The 24,333-nt window shown below is 43.8% G+C and overlaps 1 protein-coding gene across 6 annotated transcripts in view; it reads left to right on the top strand.

Moving 5' to 3' along the window:
• Nucleotides 1-24,333, top strand: part of FARP1 (FERM, ARH/RhoGEF and pleckstrin domain protein 1) — a 249,282-nt gene that overhangs the window by 44,480 nt on the left and 180,469 nt on the right. For all 6 annotated transcript variants that reach the window (XM_068166920.1, XM_068166853.1, XM_068166691.1 and 3 more), the window contains exon 2: nucleotides 2,196-2,391. In XM_068166920.1, the coding sequence (XP_068023021.1) occupies nucleotides 2,221-2,391 (171 nt within the window). In that variant the 5' untranslated portion in view covers nucleotides 2,196-2,220. The remainder of the gene's footprint in view (nucleotides 1-2,195; nucleotides 2,392-24,333) is intronic.

Genomic DNA, 24,333 nt, shown 5'->3' with positions numbered 1-24,333 from the left:
CCTTCTATGATCAGGTGACCCGTCTGGTGGACATGGGGAGGCCTGTGGATGTGGTCCACCTGGACTTCAGCAAGGCCTTTGACTTTGTCCCCCACAGCAAACTCCTGGCCAAGCTGTTAGCTCGAGGCTTGGACCACTACACTCTGTGCTGGATTAGGAACTGGATGGATGGCTGAGCCCAGAGAGTGGTGGTGAATGGTGCCACATCCAGCTGGCAGCCAGTCACCAGTGGCGTCCCCCAAGGATCAGTGCTGGGCCCCATCCTCTTCAACATCTTCATTGATGATCTGGATGAGGAGATTGAGTCAGTCATCAGCAAATTTGCAGATGACACCAAGTTAGGAGCAGATGTTAGTCAGTTAGAGGGCAGAAAGGCTCTGCAGACCTTGACCAACTAGACAGATGGGTGGAGTCCAATGGGATGGCATTCAACAAGTCCAAGTGCCAGGTGCTGCACTTTGGCTACGGCAACCCCATGCAGAGCTACAGGCTGGGGTCAGAGTGGCTAGAGAGCTGCCAAACAGAGAGGGACCTGGGGATGCTGATTAACAGCCACCTAAACATGAGCCAGCAGTGTGCCCAGGTGGCCAAGAAGGCCAATGGCATCCTGGCCTGCATTAGGAATAGTGGGGCCAGCAGGAGCAGGGAGGTCATTGTGCCCCTGGACTCTGCATTGGTTAGGCCACACCTTGAGTACTGTGTCCAGTTCTGGGCCCCTCAGTTTAAGAAGGACATTGAAACACTTGAACGTGTCCAGAGAAGGGCAACAAGGCTGGGGAGAGGCCTTGAGCACAAGCCCTATGAGGAGAGGCTGAGGGAGCTGGGATTGTTTAGCCTGGAGAAGAGGAGGCTCAGGGGTGACCTCATTGCCCTCCACAACTACCTGGAGGGTGGTTGTAGCCAGGAAGGGGTTGGTCTCTTCTCCCAGGCAACCAGCACCAGAACAAGAGGACACAGTCTCAAGCTGTGCCAGGGGAGGTTTAGACTCAAGGTGAGGAGAAAGTTCTTCACCGAGAGAGTCATTGGTCATTGGAATGTGCTGCCCAGGGAGGTGGTGGAGTCACCATCCCTGGAGGCGTTCAAGAGGCAATTGGACGTGGCACTTGGTGCCATGGGGTCTGTGTTGATAGGTTGGACTCGATGATCCTCGAGGTCTCTTCCAACCTTGGCGATACTGTGATACTGTGACTAGATGACCTTTGGAGGTCCTTTCCAACCCCAAACAGTCTATGATAATTATTTATCAGGAATGTGCTGTGTAATGTGCAAAAGCTGTATGGAAACAAAATTAGCAAGCCAGTTTCAGAGGTTGCTTTCCTTGGATACAAAGCAGATATCCATATGCAGGTGAGCCCATGCAGGTGTAGCTTTCTCCTCACAGAATGAAGAAGGTACATTTATTGCTCTTCCTCTTCTGCTTACAGAGCTCTGTGGGAAGTCAGATTTTCCATGCTTTTCCCAACCAGTGTTACTGCTCTGGCTCTTTCTAGCCTTCTCAGTGGCATGTCCTCACAATCTGTGTTTCAGCAGTAGGTTCAGGCTGGGCTCCTGGTTCTACAGCAGTTCTGGTCCCAAAAGGAAACAGAATATTTAGGCTTTGTAATCGAGGTCATCTTATACACCTTTGAATTTCCATCTTCGCAAACCTTTAAGCAAGGTGACAGCTGCAAAGAAGCTGGCCAAAGAGGACTGCAGGGACTGAAGGGAAAAAAATGTTGATATAGCCAGGAAGAAATAATGGTCAGCTAGTAGTGAGTTGTCTTATCTGCTCTCCTCACTTTCCTCCCTCCTCAGGGAGCCCTGGTTGTGGCTGATAACAGCCTCATTCATAAATACATACAAATTAGCATAATTCATTGAAACCTGGATTCTGTCATGCTCCATTTCCAAGGTAGTAGTCTTGCCCTTTCCAGGGGAAAAAGAGTATTTTCCCATTATGCAGTACTATAGCAGTCTGTCAGCCTTGCCCTCAGCAGTTGATGAGCCCATGTGTTTGGAAAAGCATGACATTTGCCTGGTTTTCTTGTCTGCATATGAGACATTAAAAAAAAAATCAAAACAATCATAATGGTTATTACTGTGTGTTAATGGTTGTACAATTTATTAGCTGCAGGTATATATATACCATAATGCTTATATGAAAACCTCTTTATTTGTTAGTGACGTGGCCCTCTTTGTCCTTATTCTTTTATCAGATATAAGAAACGTGTTTCCCTAAACATGGGTGAAACAGAGCAGAGACCAACAGCAGGATCCCGGTTAGGAGCTCAGGAAAATGCTGGGATCAGTACCTTGGAGCATGGACAGAAACCACCTACGACACCTCCAGGAAAACTCATTTCCATCAAAATTCAAATGCTGGATGATACACAAGAAACTTTTGATGTTCCGGTAAGGACATGGGGGTTTCAAACCACTTCTCTTTTTTATGTCAGCTGTGATTTTTTGGCTAATGAATTCATGTTGCAGAGAAAATGGCTGTTATATCAGCATCAAATAGGTGATGGTGCAATAGAATAACATTAAAGAGTGAAGTGAACTGTAAATTACAGCTGTTGTTCTCTTTGAACAGCTTCAGAAGAGGTGAAAGTCGTTGGTGTTTGGTGGTTCGTTTGATTATTTGTGTTGTGGTTTTGTTGTTTTTTTTCTCTCTTCAAGTATTACATCAGTGGTATCATCTTCTTTATGAACAGTTAATACATTACCGTGGTTCTGTTTTGCTCTTGATCCAGTAAACTATAGATCTGCACAGATTTTTTACTTTTCCTCTGGCAAGTCCTTAGGATAAAAACATATCAAAGTTTTTGCTGATTTGTACCACATGCAGGCACTAAGTGCTCTCGTGCAGCTTGAGTGCAAGGAAGGAATCAAAGCAATGTCATCTGAAGTGTTTTTTATACCCTGTTGGAATGAATCTAAGTTTATGTTTGCTTGTGTGTGTGATCAGAAGAATTTGTTTGGGTTAGCTTTGATACAAAGACTGATTCTGTTTTAGACTATCTAGCTGTTAGTAGCCACTAATGATTTTGCATGCCATACTTAGGTAATTAACATGTAAGGTTGTTGAACACGGTTGCTGTTATGAAAGTGTACTGGAATATATATTTCTTGAAGTGCTCAGGGTTCAGTGAATAGGAAACTGGAAACTGAAGTTTGAATTTCATCCTTTGTTAATTGCATCTATGTAACTATGGTAACTTCCACACATTCACTGGGTCAGTTTCCCCTTCTGTGCAATGGAGGATTACCATCAAGATGCACAGACCTTGAGCATATAGTGCTCTGTGAAAACCTTTATGGTCCCTGAAATAATATTATAACTGTATTAAAGGTGAAGGAATTCTATTCAGGAACATCCTCTTAAAAAACAAAAAATTGAATTGAAGGTGTTTATAAAGTTATAAGTTTTTGTGTGTTTTACCTGCACATGCTTTTTGGTCTGCCCTCTGATGCTGTTTGTGTTCAGTCTCAGATCTTGTTGCGGTAAAAAGTAAGTTCTCTGGACAAGCAATTTGAGTGAACTGAAGTATCAAGTAAAGTGCTCATGTATATAGCAGCTTGTTATGGTTTTGTGCCCTTCAGAATGTCTATACAATATGGCAAACGGACTAAAATTAGTGGTCTTTAGGTAGTTATCACTGTTCAAAAGCTTAGATCTAGATTAACTTATCAAATGCTAATGAAAAACGTGCTGCTTATCTTATATGATACAAATACCCCTGTTATCCCAGTGAGAATTTCCCCCACCTCTCTACCCCTCCAGCTGCTACTTCATCATGCTTTGGAAATGATATTCAAATTGTAAGAGTTCATAATTCTATTTAATAGACACTTGGTAGGAACCATTTTGAGATCAGATCCCTTTCGTTACATTATTTAGAAGTAAACATAAGTAACATGTGGCTGTAGTGCACCCATTTAATTTCAGCTTTGCTTCTGGGAGTTTGAGGAAACTTCTTCAGTCTTAGAAAATGTTAAGATTACTTTTTTGGTTTTTAAACTTCAGCAACACCTGGAAGACCTGGATGTCAAAATAATTCTGCTCAGATCGCTTCAGTATTATTCTTCTCTGAGGATTTTGTTTCATAACTGCCTCTATTCAAGGAAAGCACAGTTGGTTTTGAAGTCAAATTTTGTGATGAAGTCAAATTTTGTGATTATAAAGTCTTTAGAGCAGATTCCTAAAGCCATTTGTCTTCAAGGTATGCATAGTCCAATGGAGCAATACCCATAGTTTTCAGTTTGCATTAAAAGGCATCAGTTTTTCAGTCCTATCTCCCCAAACTGGAAAACATTCAATACATTTGAGATGTTTGTTCGTGTTGGAAAACTCATGTTCCTATTTATAAAGAAGCTTTCTGGTATTAGGCAGATTGGTGCAGTATACATAGAGAAAGTAAGTGACACCATTTCAACAAAATATTTTAGGAGCAAATGTGGCTGTGGGCAGAGGATGTTAAGCATACGTGCCTGAGCACATCTGTGGGCTAGCTTTTCAGTGCAGAATTAAAGGCTTTTTGCATGTTTGAAGGTCTGAACTAGTCTTTGCAAAACTTTAGCTGTCATGATTGTGAAAATTACCTTCCAGATATGACACATGTATAAACTGAGAGGGTTTTGTGTGTCCTACAGTTTTAGAAATTTTATTTTTCTTCATTAGCAAATAGGCCAAAACTTGACTGGTTCTGTTGGTGTTTGTAATGTGTTGTGTAGGAGGGTGTTAAGTTTAGTTCCATCCAGTTTATTTGCTCATGACGTCTGTGTGAAAAACAGAAACAGATACTACTACTACTTCTTTATGAATTAGGGGGAAGTACTTGGGACTGTCCATCTGTCTAGTTCTCCTTCTTCTTTTCCTTGCTACTCCTACAGTTTGTTTTCTCATAGGTTCCCTGCCACCACCATGCTACCTAAAACTGGGAAAAGATCTTATCAGAGTGGTGTTTTACAGTATCACAGTATAACTAAGGTTGGAAGAGACCTCGAGGATCATCGAGTCCAACCTATCAACACAGACCTCATGACTTGACCATGGCACCAAGTGCCATGTCCAGTCTCCTCTTGAACACCTCCAGGGACGGTGACTCCACCACCTCCCTGGGCAGCCCATTCCAATGACGAACGACTTGCTCGGTGAAGAACTTTCTCCTCACCTGAAGTCTAAACCTCCTCTGGCGCAGCTTGAGACTGTGTCCCCTTGTTCTGGTGCTGGTTGCCTGGGAGAAGAGACCAACCCCTTCCTGGCTACAACCACCCTCCAGGTAGTTGTAGAGGGCAATGAGGTCACCCCTGAGCCTCCTCTTCTCCAGGCTAAACAATCCCAGCTTCCTCAGTCTCTCCTCATAGGGCTTTTGTTCAAGGCCTCTCCCCAGCCTTGTTGCCCTTCTCTGGACACGTTCAAGTGTTTTGATGTCCTTCTTAAACTGAGGGGCCCAGAACTGGACACAGTACTCAAGGTGTGGCCTAACCAATGCAGAGTCCAGGGGCACAATGACCTCCCTGCTCCTGCTGGCCCCACTATTCCTAATGCAGGCCAGGATGCCATTGGCCTTCTTGGCCACCTGGGCACACTGCTGGCTCATGTTTAGGCGGTTTACTTGGGTTTTGTTTTGTCTTGGGGTTGTGTTTTTTGATTTGTGTGTGTGTTGTGGGGTTTTGTGTAGGGGTTTTGTTTGTTTTGTGTATTTATTTTTGTTTGTTTCTGTTGTTGGCTTTGCGTTTTAATGCATGTTTGTTGGGTTTGGTTTTGTATTAAAACTACCTTCCAGGAGACAAGTTTCAGTACCCTTGTGTTTAGGCAATCCCCTTTCTCACACCATATGCAGATGACTTTTTTTTTTTTTTTTAATTAAAGCAAAATCCTTCTAATTTCTTTATCTGTTCTTTATATGGCAAAACAGGAGAAAAAAAAAATTGAACTATTTCCATTCCCCTTCCAGTGTTGCTGCTCTTTGGGCTCTTTAAAAGTGAAGTAACTCTGGTGTCATTTTCCCTTCCAAAGGGAAATGGATTCTTTTGGTGTTAGTGTTTTGACGCTATATAATCGTACTGTGTTCAGCTAGTGTTAGCTTCTCACAAGCCAAAAATATCACCCCCCCTCACAAAAAAAAAAGCCCCACCACCTAAAGAGAGATTACATGGCTTCATATGAGCCTGCAAATTATATTTTTTCCCCCAGAACAACTCCACGGAGAGGGTTTGTATGGGAGATTGAAAAGCAGAAGCCACAGTGAAGGCCTTTTCATCAATCTTTGCAAATGCAGTATTGCAAAAGGACAGCTACATAAGATTCTTATGTGCTGTTTGCTGTTAATGAAAAATATTTCATTCCAGAATTGACAAACATTCCTATATTTCAAAAAGCCAATGAAAGTTTGAATAGATGATCCTGGATCTTTTGCATACATCCATTTAGCTGGTTGCATGACTCCTTTCAAGCAAATACAGATGTTTGAGGGTGGCTGGAGGAAATGTAGTCACTGCTGCTTTCAGTGAAAGATATATTGCTTTCACTTCTTGCATTAAAGGCAGGAAATACAAAGAAAGTACAGAATTCATTAATTATCTTGTCAAGAACATTTTTGTTTACTCTGCAGAGAAAAGATAGATTATGTAGAATAACTTTCCCCCTTTTAAGGTTTTTGTGACTGAATTTCTGTACCTTTAATTTGAGTCTGTTGTGAACTCTTGGACAAGAGCTGACTTCAGCCACAGTTGTAGGTGATTAGTGCCTGAAAATCAGGCTGTGAATTGAAAGTTCATGATCATTCAGCACTTGCAGCTGTTGATGACAGTGTTGGCTTTATGAAGGGGTTGCATGCAAGTGTGGAGTGGATTTTTGTGTCCCGCTTTTTGTTTCTAATTTCCAGTTTGGCTGTATGTACTGAGAAATTAGTTAGATATGCAAACTCAGGATTGCAGAGGTCCAAAATTTGTGGTCTGTTTCAGCTATTGTTTGGATGAATGTTAGAATGATCCAATATAGTCTCTTTTTGATAGTCAAGAGGACAGCAGCTTTAGCTAAAATTACTAATGTGAAGGAAGAACATTTTTTTTTCCCACTCTCATATACATAATGATAGTCATATAGGTAGACCTTAGGCATTTTGAAAGGATGACACTTCTGCTGTAAAGCTTGGAAAACCCAACACTATCAAAGAGAAGCTGTGCATGTTACAGGAGAGTGTGGTGTACAGTTCCACTTGATTTTGCTCTGTGTCTATTTCTACCTGTCTCATCTGAACGTAGTTGGATTCATTCCATAAATCATAGTAAAACTTAATGAATTTTCTTATGTTTGTTTTAATACAGTCTTCCCTGTAGATTCAAACCAGATAAAGAAGAAATACAGTTTTTAAGGAACAGTAAAAATAGCATCTGCAGATCATTCTGGGGAAGAAAACCTTTTAATGTTTAGTGTCTGTGTTATTTATCTTATATTCACTTTTATAGTTGTTTCAGTGCCAGAAGTAATTGGCTTTTAAACTACTCCAAAGCAGAATGAGTCAGTATTGTTCCTTTTTAGTAAAGCTGAAGACATGACTGGTTTTTGTGTTAGACTGCTGGGGTAATTGTGACTCAGACCAGGTTTAACCTTGACTGAGCTGATGCTTGTCCCTGATAAAATCCGACTCTTTGGATGAATGATATTGATGTGACTGGAATGATACTGCTGATGCTAAGTAGAAAGTCAGCTGTTTCTTTCTCATTAGCATCCAAGGTGACATCAAAGCATATCATAGGAGGTAAGGGTTCATTTTTTGGTTCTGATCTGGTCTCTTTAATTAAAATCAAACCAATGTCCTCTTTATTGTGTCTGGAAGAAAATAGTTGCTTCCTTTTTGTGGCTGCTTTGGAAAGACCAAAACATACTTGCCTGTCAGATTACTCAAGTTTATTAAACATCTGTTTTGTGTCTTATGTAAACTTTCCCTCTGAATGTGTTCAAGCCTTGAGAAATATGCAGAGTTGGAAAATGTCATCTGCTTTGAAGGATTAACACCGGGTTTCTTTAGCAGCAGGAGTCTCTTAATAGAAAGCAGGGCGAGGGTATAATCCCTAGTAAATATTGGTGGTAAACATTTCATTTCAATTTGCTTTTCTCTCAGAAGAGAAAGGCATCCTCATCTTTAGGTTATCTGAGAAGAAAGATAATGAAGGCTAAATGGTCTTGATCTACAACTTTCTTTCACTGGTGTTTGGATGTGGTACCTTGGCAGGGAATTTCTGTGTCTTAAGTCCAAAATTTAAAGAGAATTAGTCCATAATCCTGCTGGGACTCTGTTTCTTAGGGCTAACATTCTGGGTAGATTTTTTGGGGGGATGTGGGGGGTGAGGTGTGTGTGTGGTTTTGTTTGGCTGATTTTTTTTTTTTTTGTTTGTTTGTGCAGCCATATAATGCTGGTTCATATTCCCTCTGTGGGGAAATTGCCCTCTCTGAAGTGTACTCCCCACCAACTTGAGGCCAGTGTAGTATGTCAGAAAAATGTTTAATATTAGAAAAATCTCAGTACTTAATGAAGATCATATGTTGCTTTGTTGCAAATTTGTATAAGCATAGTGTTACTCTATTAAATTTGAAATTTCAGCCAAGGTTTTAGAAATGTTTAAATTGTATTGTCTAAGATTGATGGGTTGTGGGAATTGCTTTCTTCTAGGTATTTACCCTTCTCTTCACTATGCAATTATAACCAGTGAATAAAACAATCTTATAAAAAGAGCATTAGACAGTAAGGCAATACAGAAACATGAAACAGTGTTTTATGCTTTCTTAGCCAGCTTCAACTTCAGTTCAATATGAATTGCACTTTTTTTCCGGCTTAGGAAGTGAACAGCATGTCAAATGTCAGTTATTCATCAGTCTGAGACTTTCTTTTCTTCTTCATGCCTGACACTATTTGGCCATCACTGTCAGGCTATTTCCAATGAATATCCAGCATTTAAATATTCACACCATTTAAAATTGGCACACCAACCCTGCTGGATCTTCTGAAATTACAAGAAGGAAAGCACTTCTTCCCCTACAATTCTGAAACACATAAATTGCATTTTTTGCAGCAGTTTATTAGTGGTTACCCAGTAAACTGTGTTTTTTGCTGAGAAATGATTAGAATGCCCTTGTTGGAAGACAAGGAATTTTAGTGACTTGTGTTAGTAATTCACATGCTTTTAAAAATGGGAGAAGAATCTACAAGCAAATTTCTGTAACTTGAGGCAGCAGGCTGTTTAGGCTGATGATTTCTTTGTTATGATACTCCCTAGAATGAACAGAATAAGTGGGGATATAATTTTAAGTGGCAACAGATCCAGTCCATGTTCAGACTGGATTGATGCATTTGAAGATAACGGGGAAATGAATGTAATTTTAATGAATGAATTAGCCTAACTTATAATCAACAAAGGCTTTTCAAATAATGCCTTTTCACACCTCTCTGTTCAGCTGGCTCACCAAGTCATGTACCAGTGTGTAAGCTGGGGCAGGGAAGGGCAGCTGTGAATGAAGAGACAGTGCATGAGCATTTCTGAGCACTGCTGCCCTGACTGAAGGGGTCAGTGGAACCATGCTGTTAATTTTGGTAACCATGGCTGTACCTGTAAGTTGGCTTGCACAGTACTGTTGAGGCTAGATTGCCACTCTGTGGGCTGCCTCCTCAGGTACAAGGTGTTCCTCTTGGCCATGGTATTTGGAGGTGAGGTCCAAGGAGCAGTGGGAGGGTAGCCAGTTAGTGGCAGAAGTGGTGGCAGATTGTTTTCTTCTTTTGTGGGCAATAGATGAGATGTTCTGCCTCTGGTCTGAGGAAGGAGGGGAAATTAACTGCTTGTTGTCTGCTTGCTTCCTTCCTTGAGATGGATTCATGCCTTCCACTTTTAAAGATTTTAAAACTAGATGTCAAAGCCTCAGATAATCATTCCCTTCACAGGGTGAAAACATGGTGCCTTCAACAGGCTGTTCATCATGCCTGTCTTGAACATGTCTTCTAGGAGGAGATTAATTCCTCTCTGGAGGTGCTTGTATATCCCTATAAGGGAAGCATAGGGCAATAGCTTAGACTTCATTTATCATTTAGGCACCAAACTTGTTCCCAAACATGTCAAAGCGATATGCGAGCCTTTCCTACACCCCACAACTGGCTGTCAGTGCTGTCTAGCTCAGATGTGCTGGGGTGAGTGAATTATACCTGTCTTGGTGTTGCTTTTCTTTGTCCTAGTTGTAATAGAAGTTGCTAAATAAAGTGCACTGTGGAGGAACAGTGTATATTGGTGCTGTGCTGCTGGGGTCCACATGTATGCCATGATTTACTTAAGCCTATACTTTGTCAGCACTAGGTGGTCAAGCTTAAGTTACTTTCCTTAAGCTCTGTAGGAAAACCAGTTGTCTTTGCTTCTGACCATATGCTCTGGAGGGACATAATAATGATCAGTGTAAGCTTCTGGGAGAAAATAGCTGCCTTCCTCCTCCTCCTCCTCAAATGTGCATTGTCTATAGCTAAAGAAATGCAGCAAAAATGTGATGCTTTGCTAAGAGTGCAGTCTGATGTTAGACTTCAGACTTTCCAGAGTACACCTGAATTATAGTCTTGCACTGAGCAAAGGATCAGAAAACCTGGGCTCATATGTAAAGCACGACTAGTACATGGTTGTATCACACAGCATAATGAAAAGCCATTCAGAGCACTGTGCATTTTAGTAATGGCAAGTAAAAGCCTATCTTCCTGTAACTTGTGCTCTCACCTGTTTGAAAGATGAAGGATCTTTATGGTGGAATACCCCCCTGTGCAGTTACTTTCCTCCAGACTGGAAAACTATCTGTGTAAGCAAAGACTTAAGCAGTACTGGATAAAAGAATAGCAAATTGTTATAAATTGTCCATTCATTTCCCTTTCAGTTCATTTTCAGCTGAACATGGTTGTGTGTTAAGAATTTTTGTCTGGTGATAACATAATTTGTCAAAATGCCTTTGTCTATATTTATTTGTCTGCTGTGGCTTCCTCGCTCTGCATCCAATCTTGCTTTGCCCTTTAGCTTGGGATACTAATTTTCTCTTTTTGCACTGGAATTTGTCTGTCCGTTTGTCATGGGTCATAACCTGTGCTTTTTGTCTCCTTAAACCTTAAGGTTCCCACCAGCCTTCTCTTCCCCTGCCTCTGCAGGATGCCTTGATTGCCAGTGGAGCACTTAGCAGTACTGGCAGTCCCACTTGCCCTACTGCACTGGCTGGGATGCTTCTCTGACTCTGAGGTGTGGCAGCTCGTGGGGCCAACCCTTCATACTAAAACTGGTTTTCAGCAGTTTATCTACAACCATGAGCTTGCTACAAAATTGGATAGATGCTGATGTGGGTGCAATAGAGAGGAGGAAAGGAGATTAACTGGACCAAGTAGCCAAGTTGTTCAGACTTAGGTGAAACTGCTCTGGAAGTACACAGCTACAGAGGTGGGGGAAACTCTAGGAAACCCTCCAACCCTTAAAATGCTTAAGATAATGACTTTGTATTGGTTCATATTTTTGTCATTTCCTTCATTTTCTCATTGGTGTCTCTTTCTTGCTTGGCACTAGAATATGCCACCTTATCCTCTCTGCCTCACCACAGCCTCTTTCTAACTGCCAGTTCAATCCCTTGCTATTGATATTCTCCAAACAAAAGGGGATAGCAGTGCAGAAAGATGCAGGACTCCTGGGTTTACTCCAGGGTTTTCAACCAACTGTTTTCTCCTACCTTAGTGCAGTATCAAGTCTTTGTATTACAAATCATGTGTCGTGCTGTATTGGGGAGAAAAGTGCTCATCGCTCGCACTGCAGAACTAGGGATGGTTTCTGCCGTGGCATAGTCTAATTCTTACCCATACCCAAGCTCTGCAAATGGCATGATTTATTCAAGTTTTGCCTAAGATAATTTGTGCTTTTAAAGTGAAATTCGATCAGCATAAAGGAAGCTAGAAAAATGCCACAATCAGGATAAAGTAATGAAAGCATTTGTGTAATCTTGGTACATCTGAAAAGGCCCCACCAGTTCCCATGTTTAAAAGCTTTCAGAAAGACTTCATAATAGGGTGCTTACCTGTAAACTTGCTTCCACTGCTCCAAGGAGCTGCCTTGACAAGCTGTTATTACAATACACATGCACAACTAAATGCTGCCTTTTGCATGCCAATGCACAAATCACATAAAATGCTCAAAATGTCTGCCAAAGCCTTTGTACTTATTTGAATAAGACTGGTGTCTTAAAATCACTCTTGGATAAAGATGTGAATTCTCAAATGAAAAGTGGTGCATGAGGCACGCATCAAGTAGCAGATAACTGGGGAAATACAAATAGCAATAGCAGAAGCAGATTACAGTATCTTCTTTTCTTATCCCCCATTCCCAAAAAGGAAGCTTTGAGTGATAGAAATTGCACAAACATAACGCTGCCAGAATATAAATAGCAAATGGTGAGTTATGACTTAGTGCCAATTTGCTTTCTGATGGCCTGTTGGCAGATGCAAATATTCACACAGCAGCAGGCAGTTTTTTTCCTCCTCATTTCTTTCACCGTTGCCTTCTCACATTGTTATCTGATTGAACCTGGGGTCCTTTGTTTTCTTAATTCAGTTTGCCTTCCTTTTAAAATTCTAGTCCTGTTCTCACGACATATCTTCATACAGTTCCTGCTGAATTTATTTGTAAGAGTCTCCATTTAGATTGTGGACAGTGTTTATGTGTAGATCATAGAATCATGGAATGGTTTGGGTTGAAAGGGACCTTAAAGATTCTGTAGCCCTCCTCTGGCCCACTCAAACAGTTCCATGTCCTTCTCGTGTTGGGGCTTCCAGATCTGGATAGAGTATTCCATGCGGGGTCTCACCAGAGAGGAGTAAATGAGACAAATCACCTCCCTCAACCTACTGGCCATACTTTTTTTGATGCAGCTGAGGCTGCAGTTGTATTTCTGGGCTGCAGTTCCACATCACCAGCTCATGTTGAGCTTCTCATTGACCAGCACTCCCAAGTCATCCTCCTCAGGAGTGCTCTCTGTCCGTCCTCCGCTCAGTCAGTATTTGTGCTTGGGATTGCTTTGACCCAGCTGCAGGACCTTGCACTTGGCCTTGTTGAACTTCATGAGATTTGCACTGGCTCACCACTCAAGACTGTCAGGGTCCCTCTGGATGACATCCCTTCCCTCCAGTATGTCACACACCACACAGCTGTGTGTCATTGGCAAACTTGTTGAGGGCGCAATCGATCCCGCTGTCTGTGTTGCCAACAAAGATGTTAAGCAGCACTGGTCCCAGTACTGACTCCTGGGGATTACCACTCGTAACTTGTTTCCACTTAGACAGTGAACCATTGACTGTCACTCTTTGAGTGCAATCGTAAAGCCAGTTCCTTAGGAAATGAGTGGTTCACCCATCAAATCTATGTCTTTCTAATGTAGAGGCCAGGATGTCATGGGGGACAGTGACGAATGCTTTGCACAAGTCCAGGTAGAGGACATCAGTTGCTCTTCCCTTGCCCATCAACATGGTTGCCTCATCATAGGCAGCCACCAAATTTGTCAGACACAATTTGCCTTGGTGAAGTCTGATTGGCGACCGCCAGTCCCCTCCTTGTTTTTCATGTTCCTTAGCAGAGGTTGTAGGAGGAAACTTAAGATGTTGCTTGGTACTCAGAGGCTGGTTCTTTGTGAATAAAGGGAAACCTCTTTTGCTCTTAAATGACTTTTCACATTTCTTCATTGTTTCATTAGCTGGTGCAGATTCTCAGTTTTATTCTTGTCATCCTGCCCCCATCTAAGTTCTTGGGTTTATCCTTTCTTATATCTTTGTATAGACAAGTTGTATAATTCCTGTAGCACTTGGTTGGAGAGCGCTCTTTCTGGTCTTTTACAAGAAGCACATTTGGGCAGGGCAGCTTATACTGGAGCTGAGTTGGATGAGGTTCAGACTTGAGGTGAGGAGGAAGTTCTTCACCGAGCGAGTCATTCGGCATTGGAACGGGTTGCCCAGGGAGGTGGTTGAGTCATCGACCCTGGAGGCGTTCAAGGGGAGATTGGACGTGGCACTTGGTGCCATGGTCTAGTCATGGGGTCTGTGTTGATAGGTTGGACTCGATGATCCTCGAGGTCCCTTCCAACCTAAGTGATACTGTGATACTGTGAGCCAGGGAATTATGGGCCTGTCAGCCTGACCTCAGTGCCAGGCAAGATTATGGAACAGGTCATCTTGAGTGCAATCACACAGCACTTAGAGGATGGCCAAGGGATCAGGCCCAGCCACCATGGATTTAGGAAGGGCAGGTCCTGCCTGACCAACCTGATCTCCTTCTATGATCAGGTGACCTGCCTGGTGGATGTGGGGAGGCCTGTGGATGTAGTCTATCTGGATCTCAGCAAGGCCTTTGACACTGTTCCCCATAGTAAACTCCTGGCCAAGCTGTCAGCCCATGGCTTGGATGGGAGCACACTGCGATGGGTTAGGAACTGGCTGGAGGGCTGTGCCCAGAGAGTGGTGGTGAATGGTGCCACATCCAGGTGGTGGCCAGTCACTAGTGGTGTGCCCCAAGGATCAGTGCTGGGCCATGTGCTCTTCAACATCTTTACTGATGATCTAGATGAGGGCATTGAGTCCATCATCAGTAAATTTGCTGATGACACCAAGCTGGGGGCAGGAGTTGATCTGCTGGAGGATAGAGAGGCTCTGCAGAGGGACCTCGACAGGCTGGACAGATGGGCAGAGTCCAACAGCATGAGATTTAACACATCCAAGTGCCAGGTTCTGCACATTGGCCACAACAACCCCATGCAGTGCTACAGGCTGGGGTCAGAGTGGCTGGAGAGCAGCCAGGCAGAGAGGGCCCTGGGGGTGCTGGTCGATGGTAGGCTGAATATGAGCCTGCAGTGTGCCCAGGCAGCCAAGAAGGCCAATGGCATCCTGGCCTGCATCAGGAACAGTGTGGCCAGCAGGAGCAGGGAGGTCATTCTGTCCCTGTACACTGCACTGGTTAGGCCACACCTCGAGTACTGTGTCCAGTTCTGGGCCTCTCAGTTTAGGAAGGATGTTGACTTGCTGGAATGTGTCCAGAGAAGGGCAACAAAGTTGGTGAGGGGTTTGGAACACAAGCCCTATGAGGAAAGGCTGAGGGAGCTGGGGCTGCTTAGCCTGGAGAAGAGGAGACTCAAGGGTGACCTTATCACTCTCTACAACTACCTGAAGGGAGGTTGTAGACAGGCCGATGTTGGTCTCTTCTCCCAGGCAGCCAGTACCAGAACAAGAGGACACAGTCTCAGGCTGCACCAGGGGAGGTTTAGGTTGGGTGTTAGGAAGAAGTCCTATACAGAGATAGTGATTGCCCATTGGAATGGGCTGCCCAGGGAGGTGGTGGAGTCACCATCATTGGAAGTGTTCAGGTGGAGGTTTGATGGGGTGCTTGGTGCCATGGTGTAATTGTTTAGGTGTGATGGATTGGATGATGGGTTGGATGCGATCTTGAAGGTCTCTTCCAACCTGGTCTGGTCTGGTCTGGTCTGGTCTATTCTATTCTATTCTATTCTATTCTATTCTATTCTATTCTATTCTATTCTATGTTAGGGGAACACCTTCCCTTTCTGATTATTGGCAGGAACCACTGTGCATTGGCTTAGATTGATGGAAGCTACTGGAAATAAGCTGTGTTACATTATGTGATGTGATCTGGAGATCTCCTCTGAGAGAATTGTCTATTGACATGAATCTAAGATACCACAGTTTTGGTGAAGAGAATTGAAATAAAGGGGATTTTGCAGAATTAAGTAAGTTAAGACATGTGAGGTGATGAGAAAGAGAATGCTTTATTAAATTTTACAAGAAGTATAAAAGAACCTTATAAAATATTTTCTAACACTGGATTCATAGAGATTAGCACTGTGTCCACTGCAACCAGAAAGAAGTGTAGCCCAATGTTTTATGCTCTTAGATGTTCCAGAGTAATTCAGAAACACCTCTTCACTTAAGGATAGCCATTGGTGGCTGGCAAAAGATCCTGCTTTTCACAAAAGCACTCAAATTCTCATTCATAGTGTGATGTAGACTGGAAGGGACCTCGGGAGGTAGTCCAGTCCAACTCTTTGCTCAAGGCAAGGCCGGTAGTGGGCAGATTGCTTAAGGTCCTTAAGAAACACTAAGTGTAAGGATTTTGGTCTACTGTGTTCTAGGATCTTTTTTCCCTTTCAGAGCATATGGAAAGCTTCAGGTGTCTGTGTGGCAAATAGGCATTTACAGACATATCTGAGGGCTTGTAAAAGAAACAAGGCAGCAATCATTTTGTAACTTGAGAGACAAGTAAAAGGCTTGCTTATGTTCTAGAGTTCCTTAAACCCTTCAGGTTTTCCTGTTTTTTTTTTTTACTTCATGTCAAAATCTAGGTGTGTGAATTTTGAAAGAGTGCAGAAGATTCTAGAAATGAAGTTCAAGTGGAAAGCAGATGCTTGAAATGGCTGAATGTCACAACATGTTCAACTCTGTGGTACTGGCAATCTCAGGAAGAGCAAGGCAGAAATATCAGGCTGCAGGAGAGCAGGCTTTGTGAACAGAGGAGGCTTTCATAACTGCAGCTGCATAAAATAATTCAACAACCTCCCCCTGAAAGTCTTGTGAAAACTTTCTGGGTTCACACCAGCTGTGCAAAAGCTACATTTTTTAGACTCTCTTCTATCAAGACAAACTTTATTGCTCTTGTTAGAGTTATTGCATTGTAGAAACATAGAATCGTTTCATTTGAAAAAGACCTCCAAGATCATCAAGCCCAACCATTGACCTAGCACCACCATCACCGTTAAACCATGTCCCAAAGTTCTATGTCCACATGTGTTTTGAACACCTCTGGGGACAGTGACTCCACCACTCCCTGGCAGCCCATTTCAATGCCTGACCATGTTTTCCACAAAGAAATTTTTCCTAATACCCAATCTAAACCTCCCCTGGCACAACGTGAGGTAATCTCTTTGTTTCTTTAGCACAGGCTATACCTAGCTGTTGCCATTTCTTTTTGTATCTGTTCCATGAAAACCCTTTGAGCAGTGGAAAGGTCACTTCCACAGAGCATTGCAGATCTGTACTGCTTGCATTTTGTTATGGGGAAGATCACATACACACAGCTTAGCCAGGAGAAGTGACAGAAGGTTACTGAGGAAACTGCTCAGCGTTTTCTTGTGCTGAGGAAACAAGTCTTTGAGGTGTCAGTTAGCACTGGTGCTAGTTGCACTGAAATGGCTGATTTCCCATATAGGTTGAGCTGTGAAGTAAATTGTATGGGTTTTTCCCCTTTGAGCTTCTTCTGTTTAGGATGGTGGAGGGGAAGAAAAATCCAGAACTCAAGTCCTCAGACTCTGCCCTTGTGTTCTGCTGGGAGTTAGACTGAAAGTTAACTACTTCAGCACTCTTGGAATTAATTCACGGGCCACTGCCTGTTAAATAATTACTTGAAAATGGGACTTGTTTGTTTGGCAATAAAGTAGCATGAAAGGATGAAGTAACTAGAAGAATTAACACAAACTAGTATTTTTGAATCCATTGATAGCTTAGGTATTAACATTTAAATCCCAAATTAGCAAGATGCTTATTTAACTGGAGTTGCTGGACTACTTTGATTGTGAATTGTGATTATTCCTAAAGATAGATAACTTGCCCTCTTCTCCTGCAGACATCTTAACATCTCTCACAGGTAATTCATTCATCCTTGCCTATCAGATCTTCACATTGATACTACCCAGGTGAACAGATGCTGCCAAATACTGCTGTTTTCATCTGGGGGCATTTGAAAGCCCTGAACGGCTGTCTAGTGACGGTGCAAATTCCTTTGAAAAGGTCATGCATGGGGAAAGTGAGATCATGTCAATGAACTTACTTCTTGTACACATGGTTAATGGACTCCTGGGCAATTGTTGCCACTGGCTGAAAACCATTGCCCTACAATGTGAAATGCATGGGTGCATATATAGATAGCCATGTTACCTTGGCAATGTAAGCTGTTTTTCACTATTCTTCGTCTGTCACAGTTGCACACAGTATTCTGGCCCTGAAGAGCTCTGTTAGCAAGAAAGTGCAGTGCTCTCTGTGAAGGGAATGCCTTTGCCTTTGCTTTTAGGCTTCAGACCAGGAGTGAGTTTATTTTGCATTCCTGTGTTGGTAGCTAAGAGGACCAGAGACTGAGCTGGAGTACTAGGACTGTAATTTTCCATGCTCCTTAGTTATTAGCTGGGTTTCTGGCTGTGTTTTACACCGTTCCAAGGAGATTTCTCTCAGATAATTCTAGCTTTTGAATGAGGACTCATCTAGAAATGCAAGTCAGTACATTCATTTCTAATCTTTGGAATTGGAGTTGCTTCTTCATCCACTCTGATTTACAGTTATAAGGATAACCTTCAGGTACAGCTGAAGATGTGACAACTCTTCTAGCATGTCAGATAGGGAGGTTTTTAAGTTGTTTTTCTTCTTACTTTGCTATGTATCAGTACATGTTGGGGGCTGATCTGCTGGAGAGTAGCTCTGGGCAAAAGGACCTGGGAATCCTCATGGACAGCAGGCTTACTATGAGCTAGCAATGTTCCCTCATGGCCAAGAATGCCAATGGGATTCTGGGGTGCATTAAGAAGAGTGTGGCCAGCAGGTCAAAGGAGCTTCTTCTCCTCCTCTACTCTAGTCTGATGAGGTGTCATCTAGAGTAGAATACTGCGTCCAGTTCTGGACTCCTCAGTTCAAGAAGGGCAAGGAAATACTGGAGAGAGTCCAGCAGAGAGCCCCTAAGATAATTAGGGGACTGGAACATCTACCTTGTGAGAAAAGGCTGAGAGAGCTGAGTCTGTTCAGCCTGAAGAAAACTGAGTGGGCTCTCATTAATGGTTATAATCATCTAAAGGATGAGTGTCAGGAGGATGGGGCCAGACTCTTCTCAGCGGTGACCAATGACAGGAGAAGGGGCAGTGGACACAAACTGGAGCACAGGAGGTTCCATGTAAACATGGAAACAAGGAAAAACTCTACTAAGGCTGTCAGTCCTTCTGATATAACTTTTTGTCTTCTACTCTGGCACATGAACTGGGCCCTGTGCCTTTCTCTCATTGTCCCCCAGCCTCCGAAGTCCCTTTTGAATCTCCTGATGTCACCTACCTCCACAATCTTCTGTGACAGAAAGTTCCAGTAGTTTGCTGCTGCTTCTCATATAAAGAAGCTCCTTCTTTTACCTCCTCTAAACCAATGTATTAATTTCAGTAACTTTTCCTACTGTCTCTGCTTTGTAAGGTTTGAGCTATTTTATTTAGAATAAACCTTTATTTAGAATAAACCAGACCAGGTTGGAAGAGACCTTCAAGATCATCGCGTCCAACCCATCAACCAATCCAACCCACCTAAACAACTAACCCATGGCACCAAGCACCCCATCAAGTCTCCTCCTGAACACCTCCAATGACAGTGACTTGACCACCTCCTTGGGCAGCCCGTTCCAATGGGCAATCACTCTCTCTGTATAGAACTTCTTCCTAACATCCAGCCTAAACCTCCCCTGGCGCAGCCTGAGACTGTGTCCTCTTGTTCTGGTACTGGCTGCCTGGGAGAAGAGACCAACATCCGCCTGTCTACAACCTCCCTTCAGGTAGTTGTAGAGAGTGATAAGGTCACCCCTGAGTCTCCTGTTCTCCAGGCTAAGCAATCCCAGCTCCCTCAGTCTTTCCTCATAGGGTTTGTGTTCCAAGCCCCTCACCAACTTCATTGCCCTTCTCTGGACTCATTCCAGCACGTCAACATCCTTCCTAAACTGAGGGGCCCAGAACTGGACACAGTACTCGAGGTGCAGCCTAACCAGTGCAGTGTACAGGGGCAGAATGACCTCCCTGCTCCTGCTGGCCACACTGTTCCTGATGCAGGCCAGGATGCCATTGGCCCTCTTGGCTGCCTGGGCACACTGCAGGCTCATGTTCAGCCTACCATCGACCAGCACCCCTAGGTCCCTCTCTGCCTGGCTGCTCTCTAGCCACTCTGACCCCAGCCTGTAGCTCTGCATGGGGTTGTTGTGGCCAATGTGCAGAACCTGGCACTTGGATGTGTTAAATCTCATGCCATTGGATTCTTATAGTTTCATAGTTTCATTCAGGGTTGGAAGGGACCACAAGGATCTAGTTCCAACCCCCTGCCATGGGCAGGGACACCCCACACTAGATCAGGCTGGACAAAGCCTCATCCAGCCTGCTCTTAAACACCCCCAGGGACAGGGCCTCGACCACCTCCCTGGACAACCCATTCCAGGGTTTCACCACTCTCATGGGGAAGAACCTCTTCCTCACATCCAGCCTGAATCTCCCCACCTCCAGCTTCATTCCATTCCCCCTAGTCCTATCACTACCTGAGATCCTGAGAAGTCCTTCCCCAGCCTTCCTGTAGGCCCCCTTCAGATACTGGAAGGCCACAATTAGGTCTCCTCGGAGCCTTCTCTTCTCCAGACTGAACAGCCCCAACTCCCTCAGTCTGTCCTCATAGGAGAGGTGCTCCAGCCCTCTGATCATCCTCGTGGCCCTTCTCTGGACACGTTCCAGCACCTCCACATCCCTCTTGTAATAGGGGCTCCAGAACTGGACACAGTACTCCAGGTGGGGTCTCACCAGGGCTGAGTAGAGGGGGAGGATCACCTCCCTCGACCTGCTAGCCACACTTCTCCTGATGCAGCCCAGGATCTGATTGGCTTTGCGGGCTGCAAGTGCACACTGAGAGCTCATGTTGAGCTTTTTGTCCACCAGCACCCCCAAGTCTCTCTCCTCAGGGCTACCCTCCAGCCAGTCACTGCCCAGCCTGTATTTGTGCCTGGGATTGCCTCGACCCAGATGCAGGACCCTGCACTTGCTCTTATTGAACTTCATGAGGTTGGCCTGTGCCCACCTCTCCAGCCTGTCAAGGTCCCTCTGGATGGCCTCCCTTCCCTCCAGCGTGTCTGCTGCACCACACAGCTTGGTGTCATCAGCAAACTTGCTGAGGGTGCACTCAATGCCACTGTCCATGTCCCCCACAAAGATGTTGAACAAGACAGGTCCCAGGACTGATCCCTGAGGGACTCCACTTGTCACTGGCCTCCACTGGGACATGGAGCCATTGACAGCCACTCTTTGGGTGCGACCATCAAGCCAGTTCCTTATCCATCTAGTGGTCCACCCATCAAACCCATGTGTCACCAGTTTGGAGACCAGGATGTGGTGTGGGACAGTGTCAAAGGCTTTGCTCAGGTCCGGGTAAACAACATCAGTTGCTCGCCCCTCATCTATTAATTTTGTCACCTGCTCATAGAAGGCCACCAGGTTGGTCAGGCAGGATTTGCCCTTGGCAAAGCCATGCTGACTGTTCCCAATCACCTCTTCACTATTCTTTTGAGCGAGTAGTGACTCCAGGAGGATCTGCTCCATGATCTTTCCAGGCACAGAGGTGAGACTGACTGGCCTGTAGTTCCCTGGTTCCTCCTTCTTACCCTTTTTGAAGATGGGGGCAATGTTTCCCCTTTTCCAGTCTGTGGGGACTTCACCAGACTGCCAGGACTTTTGAAATATAATAGAGAGGGGTTTAGCAACCTCATCTGCCAGTTCTCTCAGTACCCGTGGGTGTAACCCGTCGGGTCCCATGGACTTGAACACTTTCAGGTTCTTCAGATGATCACGAACCTGATCTGCACTTACAATGGGCAGTTCTTCCTCCCCGTCCCTGGCTTTGACTTCCATAACATCTGTCCAGCCTGTCGAGGTCCCTCTGCAGAGCCTCTCTACCCTCCAGCAGATCAACGCCTGTTGTTATTATTGGGATGATCACATTTTAGTGAAAAATGATTTCTTTGGTCACTGACTGACTAGCAGAGAGTTGGTCAGAAGATGTATCTATTTAGGGGGAGTGCAAATCTACTTTGGCAGATCAAATGCAGGCAAGGGAGTGATGGGAACAGGGTAGGATATGTGGGATAAAGGGTCACCTGCAGGTGCAAATGTGTAAGAAAGTACATTAAGAGAAGGGGGAAAGAACTGTCCTGGGCTTGTATTAGTCTGTAACTTTACTGATTTTTTGAATTGTTTTTTTCTCCTCCTCAAATGTACTTACAACACTGGTGGTCTGATGCATTGATGTCTTAAACATCACAGCATGCCACAGTCACATGAAGGAAGAGTACTACAAAATAGCAGTGGCTGCACAGAGCAGTCTGACAGACTTGGAAGCACAATCCCTCACTCCTCTGTTTAATTGCCTCATATCAGATGTTTGAACAAAGCAGAGAGTTAATCATTTAGCTCTTAAAAATTACTGCAAGTTGCAAGTCTGTTCCATTAATATGATTAATTTGAGCTAAAAGCTGTAGCTTGGATACTGCTAAGGCACAGTTACACATACAGCTCTGAAGTGGTATGTGCAGCCATAGCATAACTGTGCCAGTTCCTTTCTCTCCATACTGTTTAATGGCAGAAAGGGGCTGATCTGTTAATGTTGTTTTGTCAGTACAGATGTCAGCAGACTTATTCTTTAATATTGAATCTATATGGCAGTGACATAAAATATATTTGATTGAAGAAAATACTTTCGATAAAGTTATCCCAAATAACCAAATCTATACAGGCTGTCACAGATACACTAAAAGAATGGACACTTGACTACCAGAACAAAACCTAGGTGGTACAGTTAACAGTAAGGTAGTGCAAATCAGCTTATGCCAGCTCCATCCTTTTATATTGCAACCTGCACCAGTTTAAAAAGAAAGTCAGGCTTCTGAAAACACAAGTGATAGAGAAAATTATGATTTGGTTTTGTTTTGACTTTCAAAGCTGTTTGTTGGAGAGTCAATTTAATGTTTCAAGTTCCCAAAATGTAGAAAGATAGGGGAATTTTGATCCCTTCCAAGGAACTGCCTGCCCCATGTCCTGCTTGGTTTCTGTTCATTGCCTCTCTGCTGCCCCCATCTTCACACCAGAAAGCATGAGCTCTGTGGCTTTCCTGCAACCTTTTTCCTGTTCCATGGCTCAGCTTCTCTTTTGATAGGCTCCTGTCCCTGTTTGAACCTGTTGCCAACTGCCCAGGAAGCAGTTGCCATAGGATGCCAAGTGTTGATTACTATGTGAGTGCTGACCCTTGGCAAGGAGAGTGAGGGTAGTGTAGACTGGCTCCAGTAGGACAGGCTCTCTCCTCCTGAAGGGCAGGGAAGTGAGGCAAGAGCTGTTGGAGCAAATTTCCCAGCATCCGGCTGAAATGGCCACAAGGTAGTTCCAAATTACTGGAAGGCTTCCTGCTGCCATGGCAACAGAAGTTCCAGTCCTGACTGAATTTGTGATTTGGAAAGAAAATAAGAATTGGCAAGGCTAATCCTGATTAGTCTACACTTTCATTTTCAGTATCTTAGTGGTGAAGTTTTGAGAGAGAGGCTCTGAAAGGGAGGGCTTATGTTTAAAACAAAATTGGAAATTGTTGGGTTTCTTGCATTCTTTCTAAGAGAGTGGAAGTGTTTTCACCCTTGGTACAAGAAAGCTTTTACTGAGCCAAGCTTGAGCTAAGTATGATGAAAAGTCAGTAAAACTTGTAAGTAACTTGAAGGGTTTTCAAGTTTACCATGAACTTTTTGTTCAGCAAGCCTCTGTCCTGGAGAGAAAATGTTTAGCTTGAAGGCTAAGATGAGTTAGGTGATTCTTGATTATCCGAAGAACAAAGGCTGTTTTGGCACTCTTACTCCTGTTCCTTTGCATATGGTTCTTTCATCCATTCATCCTGTGCTGGTCAAGGAGGAGGGCTGTTTGAAGAAGGTACTATAGAGCACTTTGTCTGATCCAACAGCAGCTGAATACTTTATGGAAGCATATTAAGTCCTTGACAGGAGAAGGTAGCCAGCTGGCTGCTGCAGCAGGATGTTCTTGTTCTCCCTTGCAGCTGAAAAAGGAGAGTTGGCAGAGCGCCTGCAGAGCTTGCTGGAGAAAAGGGGACGCACAGACTCTTGCAGTGTTTTAACTAGGTGGGCTGTTAACCACAAAAATAAGGCAGAAAGCACATGTTTCAAGTCTGCCCAGGCCACCAACTGGAAAATGGTAAAGGGCTAGTTTTAATATGAGTAATTACTGCATAAGCCTCCATGGTCTGGGATAGCTTAAGAATCTGCTTAGAGACTGCAAACAAGTAAAAACTGCTCTGCTTGAAAGAGTACTGGTGTCTCACTGGTTAAAATATTGATGTAACAGTGCTACAAAATTAGTAGTTTGGAAACTGTTTCACTGTCATGTCTTAATGACTGCAGTTCAAGTCAAAATGTCAGTATGGGTTACTAAAAACTAATTGAAAAGAAAGGAATTCACATTGTAATTGGCAAGTTCAGAAAAGA

The sequence above is a fragment of the Melanerpes formicivorus genome, unplaced genomic scaffold, assembly GCF_026170545.1.
Source record: "Melanerpes formicivorus ecotype bairdi unplaced genomic scaffold, bMelFor1.0.p_v2 SCAF_1, whole genome shotgun sequence".
Lineage (NCBI taxonomy): Eukaryota > Metazoa > Chordata > Aves > Piciformes > Picidae > Melanerpes > Melanerpes formicivorus.
Note: the sequence above shows the minus strand (reverse complement) of the source record. Positions and strands in the feature narration are given on the sequence as shown.